This window comes from Rhinolophus sinicus, chromosome 14 (genome assembly GCF_057876585.1).
Source record: "Rhinolophus sinicus isolate RSI-liver-muscle chromosome 14, RSI-T2T, whole genome shotgun sequence".
In the NCBI taxonomy this organism is placed as follows: Eukaryota; Metazoa; Chordata; class Mammalia; order Chiroptera; family Rhinolophidae; genus Rhinolophus; species Rhinolophus sinicus.
The window spans coordinates 31,001,050-31,028,052 of NC_142514.1; the positions used below are offsets into that span (position 1 = coordinate 31,001,050).

A 27,003-nucleotide genomic window follows, 5' to 3' on the forward strand; every position below is an offset into this window, starting at 1 on the left:
GAGATTTATGCTGCATTATCTCATTTCATCTTTATAACAATAAGGTAGTTTTTGTAAGCACCCTCATTTAATGGATGAACAGCTGAGACTTAGAGAGGTTTGGTGACCTCCCCAAGCCACACAGCTGGTAAATGGCAGAACTGGGATTTGAGTGAGGGCTGTGTGATGCCAGAGCTGCCACGAAGACACTGGGAGAGGGGTACTGGGATCTGAGTCCCACTGGGTGTCGGGTGCTGTGCTGGGCACCACAGGGGTGGTGGGGTGAGAGGGCCGGGTCGTGAGCTTAGGGCCTACGAGCAAGAGTCAGACCGGCACACAGGACTGCAAAACAAGACTGAGAATAGTCAGTGAGGGAGGGAGGACCGTGGGCCAGAAGGGCAAGCAGAGGTAGGCATGGGCTCAGAAATCTGCCCTCTGGGCTTCTCTCACTTTGGAGGAGGTGCTTAATCTTTCTTTTGATTCACTTTCCTCTTTTGTAAAATGGGAATATTTCATAATACCTGCACAAGCTAGCTAATAGGGTTGTTGTAGGGCTCAAATGAGATCACGCAGCTTTCCAAGGGGGCATCGAGGAGTGTGGACCAAGAACTCCTGCTGAGGATCACGGGTCTGATTCACACCAGGCACCAGGCGTCAGGTCCAGAGAAGTCAGACGGACCCGGGAGCACATATCCTGACACAGCACTGCTGCCTAGTTCCCTAACGTCTGAACACTAGCCTCTGAAAAATAGGGATAATGTTACATGAGATAATATGTCTGGCACATAGTAGGTGCCCAAGAAACGGGGTGCTTGCTCTTCCTTTTGAAGCCAGCCTGGGCAACCCTCTCAAGGGTCATTTTCTCAGGTTCTCCAGGAGGGGGCAGCAGGGAGCCATCCTGCAGGGAAAGACTGCCTGGCACAGCTCCTAGGTAGGCAGGCCTGGCTCTAGTCCTGACTGAGAAGTAGAGTTCAACTGGCCACCAAGTGGAGCCCCCACCCATGACTAGTTTTCTTTGAGGGCTATTTCTCTCTGATTGCACTGGATAAAATCTCCAGAGCTTTGCCCAGGGTGTCCCAACTGGGCTGGGAATCCCTGGCAGACAGCCCTGGGGTGAGCACTTCTGGAACATCCCTGGGGTTCATCCACAGTCCAAATCAAGTTGCCCAGTCCACACCATGCCTCAAATGCAGTAAAACACACAAGCGGGTACTTATTTGCGTAGCTCTCCCATTAGATGTGAGCTCTGTGACAGCAGTGTCTGTGAGTCTTACTCCCCATTCGGTCTCACCTCTGAGTGCGGTGCCTCGTCCCTGGTAGGTGCTCAAGAAATGATCTGTCCAGTGACTGAATGACTGAGTTTGCCTAGAGGTCATTTTGCCTGCCCCTCACTGGGAAGCCACCCCGCCCAACACACACACATCCTTGCATGTCTATAGCCCAGCAGAGGCTGGCACAGGAAGCCGGACCTGCAGGGTCTGAGCTCTGGGACCAGGCTGAGAGGATAGCAACCCACTAGAACTCCAAGTATCACTGGGGCCTTTTCTCCCATGGCTCTTATCACCTAGTGGAGAAAGGCTCAAACCCTTAGCCTGGCCTGGGAAAACCTGTACCATATAATGCCTGCTGGCCTCTTCTGTATTAATACTGAGTGTCCCACCTGCTCCCAAACCAGTTTGCCACCTCCTGGCCTCATGTCTCTTCCAATCCCTTCTCCACCTCCCCCCTCCCTCCTCTGAAAAGCCTTCTTAGCTGCCTGCTCTTGTCTCCATCCCCTTAGAACTGACTGTTACCCTCTTTGTGCCCCCAGCACAGCCCTGTGCATATGTGCACCAAAGCACCTACCCCTGATATGATTGGCTACCTGTCTCCCCACTGGACTGTGAACTCCTCATGGCAGGAGCCGTATGCCATTCATACCCCATGGGCACACAGGGACTGGCAGGGCCATGCAGCGAATGTTTGTGGAATGAATGAATGAGCCTCTGCCTATGGGTTTCCCCACAGGACATGGGGAATTTCCTCTAGGATATTCGGCTGTGTTAAACCCACCCAGTTGGGACAAGGTGTTCCAGAACATCTCCAGCAGCAGCTGCTCTCCAGCCAGCTGAGACTCCAGTCTCTGTTACCACAGAGCACAGGCTGTGTTTCCTAAGCACAGCTTGACGATGACAGCCCTGTGCTTAGGAAACTTCCAGGGCTGCAGCATTAAATGCTGTGTTGTGCAGCATCAAAGCTAGGCTTCACTCTTATAAGTGCTCCAAGAAGGCCTGTGCCCCTCCTACGCTGCCTCACAGCCCATGAGTTCCCCCACACACCTGTTACTCTCATCAGAACAGGTTCTCCTCAGTCTCAGGACCAGCTGTGGTTCATCTGAGCCCCAGGGCCTTTGCTCAGACTGTTCTCATCAGGAAACCATCGCCCTATTTCCTGACTCTCCTCTGCAGACCTGCCTGATTGCCTGAGCCCTCCTTCACTTCACAAGAGTTCGTAAGGACTCCAACTCTTCCACTGCTCTCTGTGTGTCAGCCTCTTCTCCTGAACAGGCTGTGAGCTCTTTATACCTCTTCACACACCTCTGCCCTGCTTGGTGCCCCGCAGAGGGCGGAACATGCAGCACGCACCCTACCAAGTCTGTATACAGTTAGTTGTCTGATGGCTCTGATGGCGAGGGAGGGCTGAGGGTTGGCACCAGGTGTTCCCCAGCCCAAGCACAAAGGGGGCCTCACCTCCAGTACTCCTCGCTGGGGCTGGTCCTCTGGAGTGTGCGGTTGAGCAGGTGGGAGAGGTTGCTGGGCAGGGTGGCAGGCCGGGAGCCGTTGGTGAGGTTGGAGGCGTCCAGCACGCCAGTGCAATCGGGTGAGTTCCAGGGGTTATTGCAGTAGGCCCAGGGCAGCACGTGTGTCATGGATGAGAAGAAGTAGTAGAAGGCAATGCAAATGACCACGTTGTAGTAGATGCCGATATACGTAGACACCACCATCATACCATAGCCCACACCTGGGGGAGCGGGAGAGGATAGCAGCCTCACACATCTGGCTGAAGGAGGCGAGGTTAATTTCAAAGGGCCCAAGGGGGAGGCTTTCATGGAGGGCCACAGAAGGGACAGGTCAAGGCTTTGGGAGGGGCAGGTTGGGGGGTGAAGGGGTTTTGTGTATACACATGGTAGGAGGGAAGGGTGGAGGCCAGGCAAACATGGATACCAGCATGCGTCCACGGCCTTGGTCATTGATGTGGAGCTTGGGGTCAGCACCAGGGCTCCATAGGGGTTGGCAGTGTTTGTACAGATGGGTGAGCCTGCACAGCCCCCAGAAGCCCGTGTGTGTGTGAGTGAGTGAGTGAGTGTGTGTGTGTGTGTGTGTGTGTGTGCGGACGCACCACCCAGGCCTCACCTTTGAACATGGGGCTGATCCTCCAGACCCCCAAACAGCCCTGACTTGCAAACTGGCCGAAGGAGAGCTCCATGAAGAAGAGAGGAATCCCGCAGAATATCAGCATGATGAAGTAGGGGAACATGAAGGCACCTGGCCGGCAGGGAGAGGCTGGCTCAGGGGCAGGCTGGGAGATCCCGCCCTCTTTCTGCTCAGAACCCACCAGCAAACCTTTGTGATTGGCTAGGACCTGAGGAGGGTGTGCCACGCACTGGGTCTGAGGTACATGGCCTGTCTTTGATCTTGACAGAGGCTCCCAGGAAGTGTGCTCTGAGCAGAACTCAAGCCAATGAGTTTAGGTGGGATTTGATGGCTTAGCCAAGCAATTTCAGAAACATAAGTCATGGGATCCTCAAATGTCCCTGAACTATTTAGGGGGCTGTTGAAGATAGAGGACAGGGAATAGAAGACAGGGAACCTCAGGAGACTGCAGTGCTTTTCTCTACCTCTCCTCACGGTGAGGGAGCAAGCTGGCAGGTCAGGGCCAAAACAGCAGACCACCAGTGTCAGAGGTGGTCTGTGCCTTAGGTAAAGGGCTCCTAAGCCAGGATGGGGGCAAAGGAGATCAGGGCCAGAGGCCAGCTTATCTGGAGTGGTGTCTGTGCCAGGGAAGGGGTGGCCCAGGCCCTGAAGGGTGGGTTCTATCCAAGGGGGTGGTCCATGCCCTGTGCCCACTGGGTACCTCCCCCGTTGCGGTAGCAGAGGTATGGGAAACGCCAGACATTGCCCAGGCCCACGGCATAGCCCACGCTCGTCAGTACAAACTCGATCTGGTTGCCCCAGTTGCCCCGTTTGAGGTTCTGGTCCCTCTTGGTGGCCTCGCTGGGCACAGCACCATTCTGTAGGGACAGGAGAGAAGCTACCATCAGCAAGATATTTGAGCTCCCAGCCTGACCCTCTGTGCCTCCCCCAGCGAGGACACCATGGACCCCCCTCTGCTGGCAGGAGTTGCATGCCTGCCTGGCAGAGGAGGGGAGCAGGGAGGAGTGGCTGCCAGAGGACGCCAAGTGGGGCCTCCCTCACCAGCCCCCCAACACCCCATGCCAGGAGCACCAGCCCACCTGAGGAGCTGCTGCCAACATCTGACAGGTGGGACACTGAAAGGCAGCTAGCATCGAGAGCCCCCTCCGCCCCCTGCCCAGCCCCTCCAAAGCCTCCCCTTTCCCCTCTGGGTGAGAATCTGGGAGCAGCTGAGCCTCATACCAAGCAGCCAAGTCAGGCTGGGCACAAAGGGGCCTGTGTCCAGACAGCCCCCCCACCGGCCGCCACCACATCACCAGGCTGAGCACGCTGCCCACTACAGGCGGCTGCAGAGGAAGGGATGCTGGACCCCTCCCCCAGCTGAAGTCTTTTTCCTGGGGGCACAGGGTAGGTAGGGCTATGGAGTGAGGGAAAGGGGGACAATTGAGCTGGGCCAGACCTGGGGAGGGCATTCTGGGACTCAGGATGGGAGGACCCGTTGGAGCCATCTATATATGGCCCATGGCTGGGGCGCAGGCTGTGCAGAAGCTGACCTGGGCTGGGTGGTGGTGGCCATGAGTTGAGGGGGGAGACCAGAGTTGTAGGCACCACACCAGGCTTAGGGGACAGACTCTGCTAGGGGAAACAGAGGGTATGACTCCAGGAAAGGGTCTCTGGGTTGAGAAGGGGGAGCTGCAGAGGGGCTGGTCAGGAGGGGGTGATGAGGGGATTTGCCCCAAGGGAAGGATGCCAGACCTGCCTGGGGAGCTGCAGGGCTGGGCTGGGTGGACTGAGACCCCGCTGAGGGCAGCCCCTTTCGGAACCCCACTTCCATAGTTGCAACTGGCTGAGCAAGTCCCTTTATGAGTACGAGTATGGCCCTTCCACCTCCTTCCAGGTGAGCAGGAAATCAAGCTATCCTGAGCCAGAGCCTGAGGGGTCATAGGGATCTCACCAAGAGACATAGGAACCCCAAGAGTCATCAACAGAAAAGTACAAAGTCCTTGAGTGACAGAGACAGCCTCACAGAGATGGGCTATTCTCCTGAGAGAAACAGACAGGAGTCCCTGGAGGACACCCAGGATCAGAGACAGAGCAGCATGGCCTCTGAGGGACAAGCAGCAGTGACGCTGACCCTCAGCTTGAAAGAAACATATTCAAGGACAATTGTCATGCTGGCCAATAAACAAAGAGGCCTGGTGCTTTGAAATGCTGTCGGACCCTGACACTGACTGACAAACACAGAGGGGAGGAATGGCCTGTTGGGGACCTGGGCGCCTTCTGCAAAGGCATTGGGAAAGCAGACACAGAAGGTCCCCACGCCCAGTGGAGGCCCCAGCCATGCACCCCTTGCTTGCATAGTGGGCACATTTGGTCCCTCTGGGCTTGCACGCCACGGGCACTACCGCACAGACAGCCTTGTGCAGAAACTTAATCTAGTATCGTCCCCAGCAGAGACACCAACCCTTACATCCTCCTGGGAGGTTTGGGGGCACAGCCCCAGGAGCCACAGGGCCCCGTTCAAGAAGCACCCAGAGCAACTGGCAGGCTGAAAGAGCCTGCATCCATTCATACATTGATTCATTGATGCAACCGTGGAGATTTATTAACCCCTGCCGTGTGCCAGGCCCTGCACCAGGGACTAGGAATTCAGCAGAGAAAGGACAGCCCACCTACTCAGAGCGAAAAGTCTAGTGAGGAGCAAGCCATCAATGAAATAAACAAATACCATAATTTTTATATGCAACTCCAATGTGACCACAAAGGGGTATTTCTCAAGTAACAGCAGCAGGAAGGAAGGCAAGGGGTGGGGGTGGGAGCAGGGTGAGGTCGGGGAAGGCCGCTCTGATGCAGAGGCTTGAAGGCCAGCTTGGGAGAGGGTGGCTTATAGCCCAAGTGTGCGCTCTGTGACAGGCCCCTACAGAATCCAGCCTAAGCCTGTCACCACCTCCCAGGGCCTCCTTTGGGACAGACTTAGTAATACCGCAGGGTCAGGGATATTTTTGGAGGGTGTGAGGCCTGCTTGGGGTAGTTTATTCCTTCCCAAACAAATCCCAGCCAAATAGGGCTCCTATAGATCGACCCTACAATAACAGTTTCATTCTGTCCAAGGCTTGTTTGCTTAGGGGCACAATGGGGGATTGTGCCAACTGCAGAGTATATGGGTGGGGCCACAGAGCAGCGGTTACAGCTCTAAAAGAGACAACCCAGGGTCCAGGATGGCCTCATGGGCAGGGCAAGGGCAAGGCCCCTAGAAAAGAAAGATGTTCCCCAGGGCTTGAAATTTGAGGCCTCTCTCCTGGCCCCAGCCATCCGACGAAGTGCAGCAGGAACAGACTTGGATCTCTGTGATCTGCTCCTTCCCTGGCATGGAGGGGGCAAGGAGGGTGCTGACGCCCCCAGCCATGCACCACAGGCAGCCACGCCACCGAGCCCTCGAGAGCCAGCGCGCTGCTAATGAGCAGCACACCACCGAGCATGCGCTAACCAATTCAACCAGTTGGCCCCCACCTAGGGGAGCCCACACCCCCAGGATAGGGGTCTGGAACTGGGGGTTGGGGATTGTGCTCTGGTGAGAAGTTACCCACAATACTAGGAGTCTGCTGTGCAGGAGCTGGAAGTCACTGAAACGACACGCTGCACACGCCTTCTGTTCCCAGCCCCGAATCTCAGCACTGTGGTGCCCCAACTGTGGGAGCTGTGGATGGGAGGCCTCCCGTGGTGGGAACCTCTAGCCAGGCCTCTGACTTCCATTCCAGCTCGAGCTATGTTCAGGTGGCTTGGTTGGTCAGGGAGGGCTTAGCTCTCAGCAGAGGACAGAGCAAGCCTACCTTTCTCCAAGTACACAGGAGGAAAGGAGCTCCCAAATGCTCTGTGGGTGGGTGGGGGGTGTTATAGGGACTCTAGTTCCTTTCCTTCTCTAGCCCCCCCCCCTCTGAAACGCCCTTCCACTTCCTTCCTGGGCAGCGAGGTCCAGGCTGGAGAGCCTTTTTCAAGGCTGCATAGTTTTTTTCTTCTTGCATAATCGTCCATATTCTAAGCCTCTCATTTTCTTGATCTGCTGGGTGGATGGCTGTGTCACTGCTTTTAACTGTCCTTCCAGTGGTCGCTTCTGTGAGGCGCCCACAAAAGAACTCTTTGTGCTCATAGTTTGCCCCAGACTGGTGGCCCGGCTGCCTAACCCAGCTCAACCCTGCTGACTGCCCATCACCAGGCCTCCACTGCCTACCCATCATGCTCTCCCGCCCTCCCTTGCTCACACCTCGGTGGTGAATTAAACCATAGTGGCCTGGGGCCCCTCTTGGTGGGCACCTCCTCCCCAGGCTCCCTGGGCAGCTCCTAGCCTTACCTCTGACTCCCCTGCCACGGGCCTGGTGGGTGGCCTCTGGGATGAGGATTACCCTGCCCTGTAACTGAGCCTCCCCCAGGCCAGAATGCAGGCTTTGGAGCTCTCTTTCCACAGCTGAGTGACCCCCACCATACATAGGCACACACACATGACCCTCAGATGCCCCTTCTCCATAGAAGTAGTTATTGAAGCAGCAGTGTCCATCCCTGCACAAGGATTTGTGACCTGTCTTAGGTTAACAACTCCCCACCCCCAGTAGTCACTTGCATAAGTCCTTTACATAGCCTTCTGCCCACTTATTCATGGCTCTGGATGAGCTCCTGGGATTAAGGCTGTTCAGCTCTGAGGGCAGAAGCTGAATCTCCCACCATGCCCTGGGCTTAGCAGGGTGGGAGTCAGCGCTGGGTGTTAGAACCCTGGCGTTCTGAAGCCCACTCCCCCAGTGACCCTGGGCAGGTCACTTCCCTTCTTGGCTTCTCAGCATCCTTATCTATGAAATCAGAGGAGAGACTAGACAATCTCAATAGACCTAAAATTCTGTACTTCTGCCTTGCCTAGAAGTTTGCTATTTCTGACTCTCTCCTATATTTTCCGTTAGTTCGCACTAGATTTCTAGACTACTTAAAAAAAATGTTATTATCTTTTTTTCCTGATTATAAAAATATTATAAGCTTATCACACACACACACAAACTGGAAACTACAGCAAAGTGTAAAAGAGGACACAAAGCTGCAAAGCTGGCTCCCAAAGCGACCACCACAGGATGCACCCCTCCTTTCTCCATGCACGGACTCAGAGACAGCCCAGATTTCTACCCCAGGCTACGACTCTGCTCTGGCTCCTGACTCCCAAACCCTGAGATCAGTGTCCACTAGATATTTTTGTGAATTGTTAGCTCCCTCCTCCTGCTCTCGATGGACACTAAGGAATCCTGGAGCTGCCTCGTTGGGCAGACCCCGCTGGGATCTAGCAGGCTTCTTGTTTGGGATTCTGCAGCCCCAGGGTTTGCTCATGGGATGAAGTCCATCCAAGACAAACTTTACGGAGGAGAACGGGCAAGACCCCACATCCCAGACTGACCTTGAGCCAAATCCAGATCGCTGGCAACGTTCTCTGAGCCTCAGGGGGAAATTTAAGCAGAACAGCCATTACAGTAAATTGTGGCTGCCTCAGAAGAAGAGCCCACAACCTCCTCACACCCGTTGGTTCTTGTTCTTGTTCCCCCCGTTTTCTCCCATCAGTCCAGGGGCCCAGCTGTCCCTTAGGTAGCACCTGTCCTGCAATGACAGTCTTCTGTCTTTCACCTGGTCTCACTTATCCAGACATAGAAAAGAGTCAGGGCCATGGCTGGAGGAGTAGGACCATGGGAAAATCTACGCCTGCTCAGTACACAGGGCTGTCAGTGCCTCCTGCCTCAAGGAAAACCTCAGAGTAATCTCTGGGCACCTGTCAGGTATCCCAGCTCTCATACAGCAGGTAAGGGAGGCAAGGACATGCCTTGTGCTATTTCACCCTAGAGGCATGATTGGCACAGAGGGACCTGCCAGTTTTGCGGCTCGCAGACAGAAGACCCACCCCACAGGCATGCCAGGCTCTGCTCCAGGCCCTGCGGAGCACCGACGGGGAACATTGGGTGGGCCCTGCCTCTGCCCTAGAGAAGCCCAGCAGAATGCCTATGCCTTGTACAGTAGTGGCCATGGGCAGTCTCTACCCATCAGTTGGCAGCAGGTTGGCCCTTTGGGAAGTGGCTTGGGTTTTTGACCCTAGCAGTCCTGAGGTTTGAAGGCAGCCCTGCATAATGCTTCTCCCAAACCCAACCTACATCTCCCCAAGGAACATTCCTTCTCTTGCCTTCTGAAGGTCAAGTTAGGATGCCCTACAGGGAGAGGGGTGGCTTTCCTGGTCCTCTCACCCTCACTGCCATCAGCCCCATTGTGTATGACATCCCTGCCCATCTCCCGCTTCCAGAGATGAGGGCACACCAGTACCCACCCCACTCGGGCACTTGCCCCGGGCACTAGTGAACATTCTGTCAATCTCTCTCCTTCCAGCTGAGAATCTAGCCCCCTCCCCTTCCCCACCTCAGCACTGAGCCCATGTACCATGTCCCCCCTCCCCTTCCCCCACCTCAGCACTGAGTCCATGTACCATGCCCCCTGCCCCATCACCCACTCTCCCCATAGGAGTAACCGCCCTGGCACAATGGGGCTGTATTGATTAGTACAATTCCTGGGCACCTCCGGCCCGTCTCCCCGGGAGCTCGGACAATGCAGCTTTGATACACAGAGCAGATTCTCAGCAGGTCCTTGAGCTGGGGGAGCCCTCACACCCCCACCAGCCTCCCCCGTGCCCCCACCACACAGCTAGGTCTTCCTGCACTCCTTCGCACAGTTGCAACTTTCTGGGTCACTTTGGCTGGTGTCTGTCTCACTGGCTGGCTGTGCCTGCCCCTCCCTGGCACCGACCACTCAGCCCCTCTCCCCACCCCCAGCCCAGCCTCCCAGCCTGCCTGGCACCAGCAAAGGGGCTCAACCTTCTGGAAGGTGACTGACCTGTTCTGGGGAGGAGGAGGCCACAGGTCCATGAGCTGCAGCCATCCTGGGTGAGCACTTTGAGAGGAGCACGCGTGTCTCCACCGCTCATTCACACCTCTGCCAGCTCCAGGCGACACTGACGCATCCCCTGCCTCTCCCACTGCCGGCTGGGCAGCGTCAATTACTTTCACCTCATCTCCTCCCGAAGCTCTGCCTCCCCCCTCCCCTGGCCCTCCCCCTCCGGCCAGTCCCCATGCAGCCCAGTGTGAGTCTCCAGAGCTAGAGTGAGGCATGGGGTTTGCTGTGTTTTTCCCTTGTTCCCAGCAAGTTATTGGAACAAAAAACACACACACTCACAACCATAGAGTGAAGCAGAGCAGGCGCGGGAGAGAGTAAGAGGGCAGTTCACTTCTCTCCCAGAGCTGAGCCTCAGGGCCGATGCTCCCGAGCCCTTAGGCCTGGCATTTGGTAGGCTCCTGATAGGGTGGTCAGGTGCCACTGGTCACTAGAGATGGTGAAAGGGCAGGAGAAGGGGGCAGCCCCCAGGTCACTACCAAAGCATCTCAGACTTCTTAGAGTGGGCTGGGGGATGTTGGACCTTGTAGCTGTCTCCCCACCCTAGACTTGGGGGTCCCCAACCAGTCCTTGTAGGAGAATGTGACTGTCTGTGCAAAGAAAGCTATGGCCTAGTGAACTGTGCTTTCACCTGTCTGAAGAAAGACGGCATTAGCCAAGAGGTGGTCGCCACAGAGTCCAGACAAAGGGGGACCCACAAAATAAGGACCCTTGGGGATTTGTACTTTGTTGCACAGAACCTGAGGTGTTGTTTTGGGAGTGTGTGCGCTGCACAGGCTGTGTACAGCACAGCAGGTGTCACCAAGACTGGGTGAGAAGTGACTCAGACCTACTCAATCCTTCTTCTCTGAGGCCACACTCACTAGTTAGTGTCCAGTTGCTGGTGAGACACCACAAGCTAGTGGTCAGGAAGGTGGGCATGAGTGGTCTGGTCCTGGGAAGGCATAGCTGTTTTTGGAAATCGATAGGCTGGCAGAGGGCCTGGTACATGGTAGGACACCCATCAAGTGGCAGCATGCATGAATTCTGACGTAAGAACAGCTTTCCTGCAAGTTTGGTAAAGGTGGAGACCCCAAAGGGAACATGGCAGAATGACATTGAAATCAAAAGGGCACAGGCTTTAGAATCAGATAGGCCTGGGCTCAAAGCCCAGCTCTGCCAGTTTCCCACCATAGATAACCTTAGGCAAGTCACTTAACATGTCTTGTTTCTTCATCTCTAAAATGGGAATAATATCCACCCATTATTGAATCTAGTGAGCATTAGTAATAATAGTAACACATAACACATATTAAATGTTTACTATGAGCCAGATACTCTCCTAAACATCTTATATATATTAACTCATTTAATTCTCCCAACAACCCCTTGAGGTAGATATATTATCCTCATTTTGGGGGGCAAGCCTTGGCTCAAGCAAGTATTCTAAGAATGGCCTCAGACTCCACTGACTCAGCCACTCACTGGGCCAGCCTTGTGCAGCCAGCTCCCCAGACACGCTCTGCTGACTTCCTGCAGGCACAGACTGAGGGCCAAGGCCCTGGCTCGGCCACTGACTCCAGGAAGGCCCAGTCACCCATGATGCCCAAATGCTCACTCCCACCCAGGGTGGGCTCTGGGTTCTGGCTGCCCTGGCCTGGGCTGGGTGCCCAGAACAGGCAGCCCTGGCTGGACAGCTTTCTCTGGCTCTGGCCATGGGGACAGGAGGCGGCAGCAGCCCAGCTGGGCCCTGGCTGTAATGAGGCCTCATTAGTGGGATCCAACTGCTCCAGCCCCACTTAGGGAGGCTGGCTCCCCCAGCCCCCACGTCTGACTTTTCTTAATAAGAGTGGGCATGCTTCCAGAGGGGTAAGGAGTCGAGGGGCTTGTTGTGCCCTGTGACTCTGGGGGAAGGTCCTGCTGAGCTAGGAATTCTGGGGATTGGGGGAGGGCTGCAGGGAAGCTGCATGAGGGGTGGGGAGGGCACAGAACTGAGGAGGTGGGCTCCAGGGAGAGTGGGGAGGGGAAGGAGACCAAGGGGAAGGGCAGGCAGGGTCCTTGGTCCAGAGAGGAAGCCTGAGGAAGGCTGGGCCTTATCCTTTGGATCTAGATATTGTCCATTTCACTGGGGAAGGGGGGTTGTACATTGAGGATCACCTAGGCTGTCCTGGATAGGAGCGTACCCCCTCTGTGCTAGGCCTTACATAAAGAAAGCATCCAGTATGTGCCAGGACCTATACTGAGAAAGCACTCACTGTGTGTCAGCTCCATGCCAGTGAGCCCCTGTGGTGTGCAAGGTCCTGCACTAGGTGAGTGCCCCACGTATGCCAAATTCCATGTCAGGTGAGGACCCAATGTCTACCTAGCCCTGAGTAGGGTAAGTGCCCATTGTGTGCCTGGCACTGTGCTAGATGAGTGCCCACTGTGCACCAAGTTGGGCTCTATATTAAGGGAGTGCTCAATGTGTGCCAAGTTGTTACTAGCTGAGCACTTGCCACATGCTAGAACTCGTGCTAGGTGAGTGCCTAGTAGGTGAGACCTTCTACCAAGGGATGCCCAATGTGTGCCAAGCCTTGTGCTTGGTGAACGCCCAATATGTGCTAAGCCTATGCTAGTTGAGCACTTGTTACATGCCAGGACTTGGGCTGGGTGAGCACCCACTGTGTGCCAGGCCCTGGAATAGATGCTGCAGACAAAAGACGTCCAAGTCTTCATGTCAAAGCAGAATAGAACAAACAGGTCAGGGCGGGGCAGCCCCAGGTGGCCTGTGGTGCTTGCAAAGCCTTCTGGGATGACTTCAATGCTCTGGCATTCATGGCCCTAGCCCAGGTGACTCTGCTTTTATTCATCACGAGCCTTCCCAGTGCAGAAGCAACCAGTGAGCTCAAAGACATGGAGAGAAACCGAAGAGGCTCACCAAGGCCTCTGCCGCCCAAGACACTGTATGAGTGGGGAGTGGGCATGGGGGAGGGGACTGAGCCACCCAGCTTGTGCACTTGGTGTAAGGTTGGAGGTTTAAAACGGACTCAGTGGGGCTCTCCTGTCCTGGGCTCCTCTCCTCCAGCTTCCTGTTCTCTGAGCCCCTGGCAGCCCCACCCCACATGGAGATATTACGTAGGTCTCCATGGAAGGACCACCCCACCCACCCCCGGTGCCCCTAAGCATCCCAGCTGCTCCCAGGCTTGGAGGCACCCTGGCCAGCTGGGTTCTCGCACAGCCTGGTCCTAGGAGCTGCTGAGGCGTGAGGGAGGCAGCTGAGCTGGCCTGGCAGAGACCATCTGGGCTGGGAGTGGGGGAGGGACACGTGCAACAGGCATGTGGGCCTGGGCACGTGCTGGGAAGTGGCTTGCTCCTCCATGGGGCGCCTGCACATGAAGAGCCCGGCAGAAGCTCCCAGGATAACACAGGGTATCTGTGAACACTGAAGAGACCTGGGGGGGCCATGTCCTCACACCCAAACCTGGGGTCAGGGGGGATGGAAATGAGATACCATCCTCACAGTGAGGCCTACCCCCTGCCTACCAGGGCACAAAGTGACAGAAGCCACAGACCTGGGATGGTCCAAGTGTCACTGGCTTCCAAGCATGGCCCTCTGTCCTGCCTTACCATGGCATCTAGAGAAGGGGTATGTCTGAAAGAAGCATCCTTAGCCATTTGTTCTTAGGAGAACACGGTACCTAATAAAGTTCTGGCCGAGCTACCTAGCTTAGCGAGGAGAGATAGCGCTCCTCAGAGGCTGTATCCTACAGACAAGCAGTGTAGGATACAGCTTGAGACCTCCAAACTGGGCCCAAGAATAGCAGAATAGCGTAGCCCAAGGTCATCAGCAGAACTAAAACAGAGGCAAGAACAGAATGTCGAGCAACCACGGGGTTGCCCAGGGGACAGTTGCTATGAGCCTCAAGTGCAGCAGCAGCGGGCAGAAGCCAAAGGGCAGAGGGCACGAGGACAGCAAGCCCCAGCTATCTTTAGGCACATCCTGGTGCTGGGAACAGAGTCCCAAGGCAGCATTCCCTTCCACAGACCGGCTGGCCTGAGGCTCCGGGAAACTCAGCTCCGGCAGGGTTTCTGCGACATTGTGATTCATGCTCCCTACGGCCCACATGGGTCCCACGTCTCTCCTGCGTGCTCGCCCCAGTGCTTTCAGGGTCACTCTGGAGAAAGAAGCGCAGCCAGGGAGTACACAGAGGGTTTCTTAGGTTTCATAATCTCCAAGTAGGAAGAGGCAGAGCCACACCCCACTTCCTCAATAGGCCCATGGCAATTCCAAGATTTCTCTGGGAAAGGGGAGGCTATTCTTGGTTCTATCACAGCATCCACCCCTAGCAAGTGTTTAGGTCATGAGACCTCCATCTCTGCCTATTTCTGAGCACCTAGAGATCCAGACATCTCAGGAATACTTTCAGAAGTATTCAGAAGTATTTAGTGGTTCATTCAGACTTGTTCCAACCAGGATGGGACCAGACTAGAGCAGGCCTAAGGTGCAGGATGGAGGGGACTGAGCCTGGAGTAGAACCGCCTGTCTCCCTCCCCCAAACCATTTCTGTGGGCCAGGTACTTTGAGTCCCAGAAATGTTTGATGCTAGATGGCTTGTTTTGGGAGGGTTCAGCAGAGAGCCTAGGCCAATCAACCTTTAACTAAATGAGAAAAGCAGCAAGAAATTGATGTGGGAAAGGGAGGGGCCAAGGGAGGTGCGGTGCTCAGTCACTGCCTTCCTCCTCTGACAGCACCCAGCCTAGTTTGTCCGAGGCAAGATCCCAAGAGAAGACACACAACCGCTGCCCTGGAGTAGGATCTGGCATCTTTTCCCTGGTTCCTGCTGCCAGTGCTGCCCTGCTCCGTCCATCAGTGTGAGTCAAAGCACTCAGCAAGCCCTGCTCTTGCCCTCTGCTTCTCCCGGCCCCTCACTACCGCCTCTCTTGTGCTCTGAGGCAGTGGGCAAAGAACGGGCCATGGCTTGGGAAGGAGGAAGGGGGGGAGGTTCTCTGAGAGGACTCAAGAGAGGAGTCAAACGAAATGTTCTCTGTTACTTTTCAGAATGGAAGTAGAGAAAAACCTGACAGGGACAGAGGACCCCTTGATCAGCCCAAAGTAAACACTCCCTGCGGCAGGCAGAGCAATGGGTGGGGGTGGGGGTATCCCAGCCCCAGGACAGCCCCAGGGGTCCCACTGTCCTCCCAGCAGGAACAGCTGCAGCCTTCTTTCCAGGGTGTCTCTTGTGACAGGATGCTGAGTGGGCCTCCTGCCTCCTGGCATGCCTTAGCAGGCTGTGTGGCAGAATCTGGCTTGCTATGCGCTCGGAGCTGTGGCAGTGTAACCTGCCAGGGGAGAAGCTGCTTGCCCAGGCCTGGGATAAGCCTAGCACTCAGGAACCCTGGCAGCGCCAGACTCAGGGCCCCACTGAGCCTCCTAGGCTCTCCTGTCCTGGCAAGCGGTTGGAAGAAGGCCCCAGAGGGAGCAGCGCTCATGTCTCCCTTCCTCCCTGCAGTCTGGTCCCTGTACTTACCAGCATCCCTTTGGCACCTTTTCCCACCATGGTGGCAGTGGGTTGGGGCTCTGGAGTCCCAGGCCACAATCACAGGCTCTGCTTCCAGCACCTTTCAGGCCACAGAACTCAAGAGCTGTGGAGAGAGCAGAGAATGGGGTGAGGACCAAGCCAGGGCAGGCAGGGACAGGACATGTGTGGCCCTCAGGGCTCTCCAGAACAGGTAGTGTAGGGTCCAGACCACTGGCTGGCAGGCCTCACCTCCTCCCACCCTGGCCATCCCTCTGCTAAGCCACTTCTCATCTTGCTCCTTTCTGGACATCCCTAGATCCTCTCCCAACCCTTCCCCTGCATCTAGTTTTCCTGTCCCAATGGGCAAAGGTCTATTTTTGACTCTCCAGATGCCCAATTCTATAAAAGATGAAAAATGAACACAGAACTGAACTGGGTCCAATTCCTTCATCATCTGTGTGAATGGCTTCAACCTTTCCCCTGAAGGGGAGTCTGCTTGGATCAGCATACTTACAGCAGCCAGACAGCCAGGATGGTCCTTCCTTATCCTGGTGCCACTCAGCTTGGGCTCCAGGGCAGTCGGGCTTGTTGTTATGTCACTAACTTGGACCATAAGCTCTGGACACACCAAACACACCATGTGCGGGCATGTTTCCCTGCCCTTGCTCAGGCTGTCCCCTGCCTGCAATACCTTCCCTCTTGTTCACCGGGTGAAATTCTACAAATTCTTTAGGACTGTGCTTAAGTGTCGCCTCTTCTCTGTAACCTTTCCTGACATTCTCCCTCAGCAGAATGAACAAATTGCTTCCTCCTTTCTGTTTTGTGCAGACTTCTACTAGTGTTCTTATCAACTCATATTAGACTGATTTGCATTTAAGGCTGTCAACCATGAGTCTGTGGGCTATCTGAGGGCTGTGTTTCATTTACCCCTATGTGCCCAGCACCTAGGACAGTGCTCAGCTTACAGGAAGTATGGGTTGAACTGAATTGAAGGGAAATGGGTAAGGCTGAGCCACTGGAATGAGGGTCCAGGTCAGCCAAGATCTTGTAGGAAGCATCTGAGAGGCAATATGGTGCTGGTGAGCTGAAGGGGGAAGCAAGCAAACGGCAGGGGCAGGCAAACGGCCATGCTGGTGTATATAGGTTTAATGTTAGACGCAGATGGAAGAGGGTTGTTTTTGACAGGCCACAGGAAAGAAATCAACCTTTAGGGAGCCTCGAAGAATTCTCTCAGAGGAGGAAAAACCTGGCTGGGTCAGATAGACAAGAACATTCAACCTCCATAGGGCCTGGTCCCAGGAAGGATTGGGCTGTGCTTCTTGGGTCCTCCCTACCCTCCCAGGAAGCAAACTTTACCCCAAAGGCTGTTCTTTATCACTCTGACCCACCCATAGCCACCTGTCAAGGGCCACCTCTCACCCACAGGCCCAGGAAGCCTTTGGAAGGCTAGGAGAGACCAGGAAGAAGCTCTTTGCCTATGCAAATCAACCTTGGCTTCCTTGGGCTTTTGCCCTGGTCACTAGGTCTCCTGCATGGCCTGGGGCAGCTGAGCATGTAACTTGTAACCATTTGCCTTTTGTCAACCAAGCTGGCCTCTCTGCCTCTCAAAGTGTCCTCCTAAAGAGGTCCCTGCTCACAGCTTCGGTCTCCTGGGGCAGTCAGGAGAAGTGCTGATGTGTGATCTTAAGTGCTCCCTTAAGATCATACATAGCCGTGGCCCCCTCACTCACCGCACCCCTCCCTCCAAGCTGTAGGCTCTAGATTTGACTTCCCCAAAAGCTGTCCCTCTTTCAACCAACAAATAATGACAGTGTTGACAGTAATAACAACAGATGGCATTAGAGGCACCTCATGGGTTGGGGATCATTATGCCCTCTGGTCAGGTGAGGGTGAGTAAACTGAGGACACTGCCCTAGAACTTAGGCTACAGAGTGTTCTGACCTAGAGTTTCCCCGAGCACTGACTGCAAATGCAGTCCATGCCCTCCAGGCTCTCACATATTAGTGGGGAAAAGACTGCTTGGTGGCCACTCTAGGAGAATGAGTTGGGCATAAAACTGCTGCTTCTCCAGCTTCTGACATTACTATTAAATGGCCCCATCCGTCCATTCAAAAAGTATCAACTGAATGCCCATGGCATGCTAGGCTCTCTTCTAGGTGCTGGAGATCCACATTACCCAGGCACCAGACCTGCCTCTAACCCACATAGGGGCCACCATTGCCAAGCAGCGGGCAGGAGTCAGGTCAGCATGTGAAGAAGAGCTTGGGCTCTGGGACCTGGTAGCCTTGGGCTGGAATTCTGGCTCTGCCATTCACTGGGTATATGACTTCAGGCAAGTTACTTAAGAACTGCCTCAGTGTTCGCAGTTTGGAAGATGGGGCTACTAATATTTCCTTTGTAAATTCTGAAGCATCTGTTTCATTTTTGACTTAACTGCAAGTTCTCCATAGTTTCCTCCCCTCAAATCCATTAATCTTCTCAAAGCCCTAAAGCCCTGATTGTCTCCAACAGTTCTCCACAACCAACAGGATATGGCCTAAATTGTTTAGCAGGCATTTGAGGCTGGCCACAATTCAATTCATTTATTCCACAAATATTTATTTCAGGTTTTCTCTGGGCCAGACTTATGCTAGCACCAAGAACTCATTGGTCTCTGCCCTCCGGAAGCTTACAGGACAGGGAGGACAGTGGCACTGGTGTCTTAAATACATATAATTAAAGAGTGAGATAAAGGGTGTGAAGGAGAAAGATCCTTTTGTGAGAGGCCACAGTAGGTGGGTCTGACCTGTCTGAGGGTACAGAGGGCTTTTCCCTGAGGAAGTGATATTTGAAGGTCAGAAGCAGTGAATTAGGCAATGTGGTAATAGTGAGGAAGAGAAGAGGAAGAAAGATTCAAGCACATGAAATAATGAGTGGAAAGACCCAGAGGCTGGGACTCAGAGAGCCAGGGAGAAAGTGGCGCAAGCTGAAGGCGGACAAAGAAGCAGGGTCTGGGCCTTTGGGGCCTGGATTTTGGTCTCTATCTTGAGGGCAATGGTAGCTATTGAAGGCTCTAAAGCAGAGTTGTAACTGTGAGGAGCAATTGGTGGGATATGTATTTTAAAAACACCCTACATAGAACATGGAGAAAGGACTGGAGGGAAGGGAGAGCGGAAGAGAGGAAATCAGTTAGGAATAGACCAGGCCAGAGATGAGGGGGCTTTGATAGGAAGGCGATGATGAGGTAGGGAAAGGTATACAGATTTGAGAAAAATATAGAAGGTAGGAGTTGGTGATGAATTGGACTTGGGGAGTGAGAGAAGAGGAAGGTCTTTGGTTTCTGCTGGTGCAATAGGAAGAAGCCAGTGCGAGTCCCAGAGACAGTGGGAAGAGGATGAACTGTGTTGGGCAAGTTGGGTTTGAATTGCTTGTGAGCCTCCCAAGGGCCGATGGTGAGAGGGTAATCACAGAACCCAGACCACCTTTACAGTCTCATTGCTCAGTCTTTGCTCTCCCTGCAAACAGGACTGTTAATCAATTTTAAAGGTCCACATGGGCCAAGCCCTGGAGTCCTCTCTGGGGATGGAAAGGGGATTGGCTCTTTCCCTGCCCTCAAGGACCTCACACTTTAAGAGAAAGAGGAGGAAGCATAATCTCCATTCATTGTGATGTAGGGAGTGGAGGGACTGTGGGAGCAGGGAAGGGCCCTTGGTTCTGCTTGGAGCCCAGGTCAGCTACCCATGGCCACCTGTGGCCATGTGGGACTATTCATCATTCCCAGAGGGTTCTTGCCTCCATGCCTTTGCTGCGGTGGTTCCCGCTTCCTTGAACACCCCTGTCTCCATTTCCATCTGTATATATCCTATCCATCTTCAAAACCTGTCCCAATGCCATTATCTTCAAGAAGCCGCCTTTTCTCCTTCCAGTTGCAACCTTTCCACTGTACTCCCAAGGCACGCTGTACATCTGATTAATACTCTCATCACACGTAGTGTTAGGCATGGTTACTTGTATCCAAATGTAGCTCCCCACTGTTAGGTCAGCTACGGGCATGGTCAAAGCGGCCGGGAGCCAAGTCATACCCCTCTGCCAAGTCAGACCCCTCCTCGCAAGATGGAAACTGGGGCCCCTGACGTTTCCCAGAAAAGGCAGCAGACCCTGGTGCGATAAACAACTCCGGATACAGCCCCTCGCACCCGTTCTGTACTGGGGGGAGGGGGCCTGCTCATCTGCCACCTCACTCAGCCAACCCCCACCCCAAAAATCGCATATATGCCTCCCTCGCTCTGCCGGGGCCTGACTTCACCGGCCTGTCTGCGGACCGGTGAACCTCGCCCGGCAGCGCAGAATAAAGCACTCACTTTTCTCAACCCGCCTGATTCTCTTAGCCTTATTATCTCCCAGCAAGCCTACACCCACCAGCTGAAGAGATCTTCCGGGGCAGGGGTGTGATTTTTCTGTGTCCCCAGGGATGGGCACTGAACGGTACCGCCACAGTTGCAGCATAAGCCAAGTAAGGGGGCGTTTTCTCTGAGGTCCTTATAAACATTTGGGCATGCTCAGTGTCGTTCATTAGTCCCTAGAACCAGTCCCCTCACCCACTACTCTCTAACCTTCTGATACTCCCTCACTTTGGGAGTTTTTAATCTCCAGGTCTTTCTCTCCTTCTCCAACCTTCTTCGCCCCCCAACCTTTATCATTTAGCAGCCGCAGCAGCATCAGGCTTCTTTCAGCAAATAGACCCAGGCTTTGTGCGGGAGCTGTCAGAGAGCCGGGGACTTGGCTCCTTTAAGAGTGACCAGAGAGAAGGCGTGGTCTGCGGAAAGCAGGCCTGAAAGGAGGCGCGGCTCCTTTAAGAAGCGGCCCGCAGACTGAGAGGAGGCCCAGCTGGTAGGCAGGGAGGGGCGCGGTCGCTTTCGGGGCTGCGGCACCACCCGGAGCGCCCCGATTCTTCGAAGCGGGGCGCGTCTGCTTTAATCGGGGTGCAAGGAGTATGGGAGGGGCGGGCGTCACATCAGCCACCACGTGTAGGCCTCTCCGCTGGTGCGGAGGCGGTGGCCCCGCCCCCGCCCCCTGCCGTGGAAAAGTACCGGGGCGCCCAGGTACCCGCCCCCTTGCCCCGCCCCCGGGCCGGCTCCGGCCCCTCCCGGCCTTCTGGGCAAACCCCCCTCCGGTCTGGCCCTGGCCCCACCGCCTTCTCCCGCCCCGCCAAGGCTTAGGAGTGCCGGACGCCAGCTGGGGGTGGGCGCCCCGGGCTGCTAGGCCTCTGCCCTCACCTGTGGCCGCCCAGGCCCGCCCTACAAACATCCAGAATAAAGGTTGGGTTGGGGAGCGCGCGGATTCTTCCCAGGGCAGCAGCCCGCAGAGAACTCCACGGCCATAGTCTCTGTCCAAAGCCGTGGCCGGGAGTCGCAGACAAAGAGAACCCGAGGGCGCCAGGACCCCAGGCGCGGCTTCCCGGGGCCGGCGGGCGCGCGGGAACCTGCGAGGGCCAGCAAGTGGGCGGGCAGATAGGGAGGCAGGCCGGCTGCAGGGGCCAGATAGGCAGCCAGGCCAGCCGGCGGTGCGAGGAGATGGAGTCGGAACCCGCATTCGGGGCGCAGACACGGCCTGCGGGTTCCCGGCCCCCGCAGACCCCGGCGCGCAGACCCACTGGCGCCTCAGACGGACGGTGACACTCTGGTTCCGGTGCTACCAGCATAGCCTTGCGCCCGCCGCCCCCGACCGAGCCGGCGTCGGCACGCAGCGCCCCCACTCCAGGAGCGGCCCCCCACCCTCAGCCGCCGTTCCTGCTGCTACGGCTTCTTGGTGACAGTGGTGACACCCAGACGCGCGCACCTACCCCGACCTTTGCGGCGAGACAGACATCCCCGTGCATGCACCCACACTCTTACCCACAGATGCCCGCATGCTTGCGCGATCTCTCACACACACACACATACACGCACACGCACGCACGCACTCTAGTCCTGGGGCTCAGTCCTGCGGAGCCACCAAACACCCAGACCGACGGCAAGACAGACAGAGGTGCGGGCCGCAGCGCCCGCTTCCCTCAGCCCCCTTACCATGCTGCAGCCCCCAGCCCAGGCGTGCTGGGTCCGCACCGCGGTGCGCCCAGGTGGCTTTCTTAAAGGGAAAGTTGCATCAGCCTCCCGAGGCTCGGTGCCGCCCGGAGTCAGCCCGCCCCGCCGCGCTGTTCGCGGCTCGTCCAGAGCTTGTTGTGTTTTGGTTTCGGGGAGGCGGGGGCCAAGAGTTTGGTGAAAGTTTGGAGAGTGGAGAAGGCTTGGGAGACCTAGCCAAGTCCCTCCCCTCCCTGAACAGCTCCCCTGGCTGCCCAACCCCCCCATCCCCACCCTCCTGGCCGACTTCTCAGGCTCCTCCTCCCAGGGAATAAAATTACAAGTCGCTCCAGCTTTCAGATGATTGATCCCTCACGAACCCCTGGGAGTGGGCTCCACAAAGGATCCCCCTTCTCGGTTCCTCCAGCTGGGGCCCTTGGAGAAAGCAGATGTCGTCCCCTTTGGGCTAGGCTGGAATGAAGCCAGAAGGCCTGGGGCACTTCGGGGGGCTGGGTCTCGAGTTAGCCTGCCAGGCCCCCGGCCTTCTGCGCCTGCGTTCCCCCTAGAGAGAAGTCAGAGTAAATTCCATTCCCTTTGGAGCAGCGCAGCTAGGGACTGTGGGCACAGATGGGTAAGGCCTGGGTCGTACTTCTTGGAACTGGAATTCTGGGGGTAATCCTTTCTCCAGGGACCCTACTTTGACCACTGGTTTGGTCAACCCTACTCTGACCATTGTGTTACAGGGGCTGCAGACACCACCCTGGGCCCTTTCTTCTTTCCCTGGGGAGATAGACCGGAGTTCCAATACCAGCTAAAGGAGACTTTATTAAAAGGAGCTTTAGTGAACCTCAGTTTCCTCCCCTGAGAAATGAAGAGGATGAACTAAGGTAATGCAGATACTTCTATGTGAAACACATAGCTCCAGGCTTCCTCTAGGCAGTAAGCTTGGCAGTGGTGGAAAGAGGCTCCCACATTTGCTTACCTTGTGAGAGCCACCAGCTTTCAGGGAGAAGGGCCAGTTAATACTGGCTGCCAGAGGAACCGTTGTTGTCCCAGCCTGAGTGGGGCATATCCTTGGGAACAGGCCGTCTGCATCCTGAGTCCATTCCTCACTGTTGTCTGGTAGGAAACAGGTTTTGTTTGTTCCCTGGGGACAATCAGCCTCTAAGAAACTGATGCACACATGCCAAACTCGCACAAGATCAATTGACGAGTGAGAGTCCACTTTATCAATTTACAATCAGAGGCAATGAGCAAGATAGCAGGTATCAGGCACAGATGCTTCCTGCTGATGGGACTCTCAGGTCATACACAGTGTACTCTCCAGGTCTTCCCCAGGGCCCTACCATCTTGGAGCTTACAATCTATTCACATTGGAGACTTGATCAGATCTAGGAACATGTGTTGGTCTCATCAGCAAGATTATTTTCATTTTCACTTTGTCCTCAAACCTAGCAGATATAGCATGTTCAGGATTTATGTTCTCCTATGAATGAATTGCAAGTGTGCTTGCGCCTCTGCCTGAGCAGTCTGTTATGTCTGGATTTGTGTAGGTGGATCTGTGTGTGTGGAAGAGGGACTGTGTGTGCACTGCAGCCGCTCTGTATAAGTGGTGCATGTGCCAAATTCTGGGGACTGGGCATATCTGATCCAAGCCTCTCCTGCCAGGACATGAATTCTGCTTCTGGTCTCTCTCTCCCCTCTGAAGCTTGTCAAAAAGGGCCACCACACAGGGAAGGCAGGAAGGAGGCTATTGGAAGAGGCCCCGGGTAGAGGAATAGGGACAAGGAAGAGGGTGAGAGGGGGGACAATGACCTCCTTCCCCTTCAAAGTAGAAGACTGGGGGTAGCAGTGGGCCGAGAAGAAGACACTGAGAATGTCAGTGAAGGTTCTGAGAATTGTCATGGCCCAGGGAAAGTGGGACTTCCCACCTTACCCTAGAGACTATGAAGGGAGGCAGGAGAGGTGTTCAGTGTGCTCACAGCCAGACTCCCTGGAGGCCCTCAGCGCAGGAGAGGTGGGGCAGGTGTTCAGGATTCAGCCCTTAGGAAGAGAGAGAGTTAGGATTAATCTGGGTTCAGTCAGGCAGCATAGCACCTTAGCCCCTGGGGTAGGGGAAAGAGATTTTCTCTGGGATGTTTGGGGAAGTTAGAGATGTTGCCCATGAGGGTTTATTAGCCAAACAGATGGCAAAACATAAAGTGTATTTGTATACATATAGATTTACGGATGTGTATATTTTACCCATGTTGACCCAGAAAGGGCTTGAGGCAACCACACAATGAGTTGAATCCCGAGAAGCTTGGGAGAAAAGATTTCATTTGAAAAGCTATTTCCACAAGACAGGGACTAGAGCAGCTGTTTTTTTTCCCAACCAGAACGATGTCCCAGGGGAGGCAGGTCTGGGCTGAGCCTAGGTCAGAGTTCCAAAGGCCTTCATCCCTAGCTGTGCACTCCTGGCCCTGGGCAGCTGGGCCACGGGGTGGGAGAGTAGGGGGCTCAGGCCTGAGGACAGGAGGAGGACTACTGGGGTCAGACATCCCTCTGGCCGCTTCTGCTGGGGCAGGCAGCCAGGGAGGCGCCACCTGCTGTGATCTAAGGTTGTCTCAAAGCCTCGAGTAACAGTGCTATTTCCTGGGAGGACTGCATCCCCCGGAGCTGCGTCAGATCCCCCGGAGCTGACTGGTTTCCTCACTTGTTGTCAAGAGCCTGAAGGATCAAAGCCTCTGCTGGGACTCACAGAATCAGTGTAGTGTGTCTGGAGGGATTAGGGATCAGGCCAGATGTGGGCCACTTCTGGAGGGCACTATAGGAGCTGGCAGCTTTGGGCACCTTGGTGGAGGGGTGCTGAGGGACCCAGCTGAGAAGTTGGGGGAGGGTGGACATTGCTTTGAGTTGCAGTCTGGCCTGTCCAGTGGTTTTCACCTCACTGGAACCCCAGGAGCTTGTAGTGGCCCCCTGGTCTGTGCTGTCAGGTTCTTCCTCCCTGGAAGTTGGAGCACAGTGGTCAGTGCCCAGCACCTTCTCTGCCTGCTCCCGCTGGAGGAGCAGGTTAGATTGGGTCTAGATCTAAGAGCTGTCTCTGGGGCCCCATGTGCCTCTCGGCCCACTCTGTTGTGCTTTCCCTGGCCCTGGTCCATGGGGGCATCACGAACCAATCATGGGGCTCAGAATAAAGTTCCAGATTGGCCCTCAGTGGTTCCAGGTAAAATTAGGCATACACGTGGGAAACACTGACTTTGGCCCTGCGTGCGGGCAGCCCTAATGTCTAGAGCATTCAGTGCCCAGACACCTAAATACCTTCGAGATTCTAAAGTCCAGAATTCCCAATGCCAAGGGTGCCAGAGCTCCCCACACTGTAGAAAACCCCAAACTCAGAGTCCTCGATACCTAGAGCCCCCAGTGCCCAACACCCAGGAGACCTAATGCCCAGGGTGCTCAACGTCTAGACCATTCAATGTTCTTAACAGCGAACTTTCAGAGTGCCAGTGTCCCGATTCACTGGAAAAGAACCTGGAGAGGAGGAAGTGGTGCCCCTGCATGACTCAGGTCCCTTCAGTGACTGGTGTTGTCTGGAGAGTGGCCATCCATGAGGTTGGGGTTGGGGGTGGTGCTGGAAGCAGCACCAGTGCTTCTTTGATACTCCCATTCTGAGCCTGGAAAGGTCAAGAGGATCTGAGGCTTTTCCTCCAGCCTCAGCTCTACCCGTGTCACGGGACCTGTGTAATGAACGTCCGTTTACTCACCAGTACTGTGTGCTGGGTCTTGTGCTAACCCCACCATGAGAGAAAAGGGGATCCTGCTCTTCTATATGAGTCGTGCGACAGTGTGCCTGTTTATGTGTCGCCGGGGGTCAGCCTGTTGCCATCTGTGGCCCGTGTGTGGCTAAGGTCATGACTGTGAGAATGAATGGCTGTTGGCATATAATGGGGTTGGTGTGAGGCTGTGAGCACAGACTGTGTCAGCAAGTTGACACGTGTGACTGTCCGAGCGGGTCTGACTATGTCCATCTGTCTGGCCATCCTTATAACTCCTCCCTACCTCACTGCGTTTCCAAGGGATAGGTTATAAGGCCCCTCTTTCCTCTGCCCCCCAGGTTCTGAGGCTCAGGCCTCCCTGTGGGGAGCGGAGGGATGACCCCCAGAGCCACCCTGCAGCAGGCCTGGAGATTCCTCCCACCGCCCTTGCCCCTGCTGGACCGGAAGCTTCTTTGGTTTGGGAAGACAGGAAGAGTGGTGGCTATAAATGGAGCAGCCAACACCAAAAATAGCCATGCACCCTGGGGAGGGTCCTCTGACACCTCCCTCTTCCCAATGTACTCAACCTGGCCTGTTGACCTGCAGCCTGGGTAGGCTCCTGTCTGACTCTACTTCCCCAACTCTTATCTAAGTAACCCCTACAGATTTGAAAGAGGAACAGAGCAATGACGTCACTACAAATTATGACATCATCGGGAAGTATGACTTCACAGGGAGTGACACCAGGCTCCTGGTGTAGGGCTGCCTGGATGGGTGGGGCTCCATCTGTTGGCACCTCCCCACAACTCCCAGCAGCCGGGGATGGCAGGGCTGGATAAGACCATGCTCGAGGGCCCTACCTTGTCTGTCTCCCACACATGCCTGATAAGCCTCTTACCATGGACTGGCCCAGGGAGCAGGCTGGAAGAGGGGAAAGGGTCAGCTGGGGCTGGCTGAGCTCCAGGGCAGACAGTCGGGGTCAGAGAGTGCTGGCAGAGCCCTGGGAAGAGGGAGCGGAGGGGTCCCTGGGACAGCAATGTAGAGCAGTTGTTAGGAACATGGGTTCTGAAGCCAGGCTGCCTGCATTCATATCCTAGGTCTTCTACCCAGTAGCTGGGTAAACTGGCACCTTGGTTTCCTCAATATTCCTCAGTAGAAATACCATTAGTAGTGACTATCAATCATAGTATTGTTGTGAGGATTAAGTATGTGTGAAGTAGGCATAGAAGAGGTCCTGGTCTGGAGGAAGTATTCGTCTTCCTTCCTAGGTGAGATCGGGATGCCCCCTAGGTGGTACCCACCTTACCCAGCAGCACATTCGGGTGGCCTGGGTCTCACTGGGGGTGAGTATATGGAGCTACATGGCCCCACATACATCCCCACACCTTCCCAGTCTGCACACACTTTAGGAATCCTTTCCAGG

The 27,003-nt window shown here is 55.3% G+C and overlaps 1 protein-coding gene across 5 annotated transcripts in view; it reads right to left on the bottom strand.

The window, feature by feature from the left end:
- Positions 1 to 22,084, bottom strand: part of SLC6A9 (solute carrier family 6 member 9) — a 30,955-nt gene extending 8,871 nt beyond the window's left edge. Inside the window, exons 1-5 of one of the 5 annotated variants that reach the window (XM_019751060.3) lie at positions 21,850 to 22,084; positions 15,815 to 15,929; positions 4,093 to 4,249; positions 3,372 to 3,503; positions 2,709 to 2,979 (exon numbers count right to left, since the gene is read on the bottom strand). In XM_019751060.3, coding sequence (XP_019606619.1) covers positions 2,709 to 2,979; positions 3,372 to 3,503; positions 4,093 to 4,249; positions 15,815 to 15,844 — 590 coding nt within the window. In that variant the 5' untranslated portion in view covers positions 15,845 to 15,929; positions 21,850 to 22,084. Of the gene's footprint in view, positions 1 to 2,708; positions 2,980 to 3,371; positions 3,504 to 4,092; positions 4,250 to 10,271; positions 10,429 to 15,814; positions 15,930 to 16,319; positions 16,340 to 21,060; positions 21,451 to 21,678; positions 21,698 to 21,849 lie in introns of those variants that run through there. The other 4 variants (XM_074334593.2, XM_019751063.3, XM_019751062.3 and 1 more) reach the window with 4 other exon arrangements.
- Between the last annotated feature and the right edge of the window lie 4,919 nt (positions 22,085 to 27,003).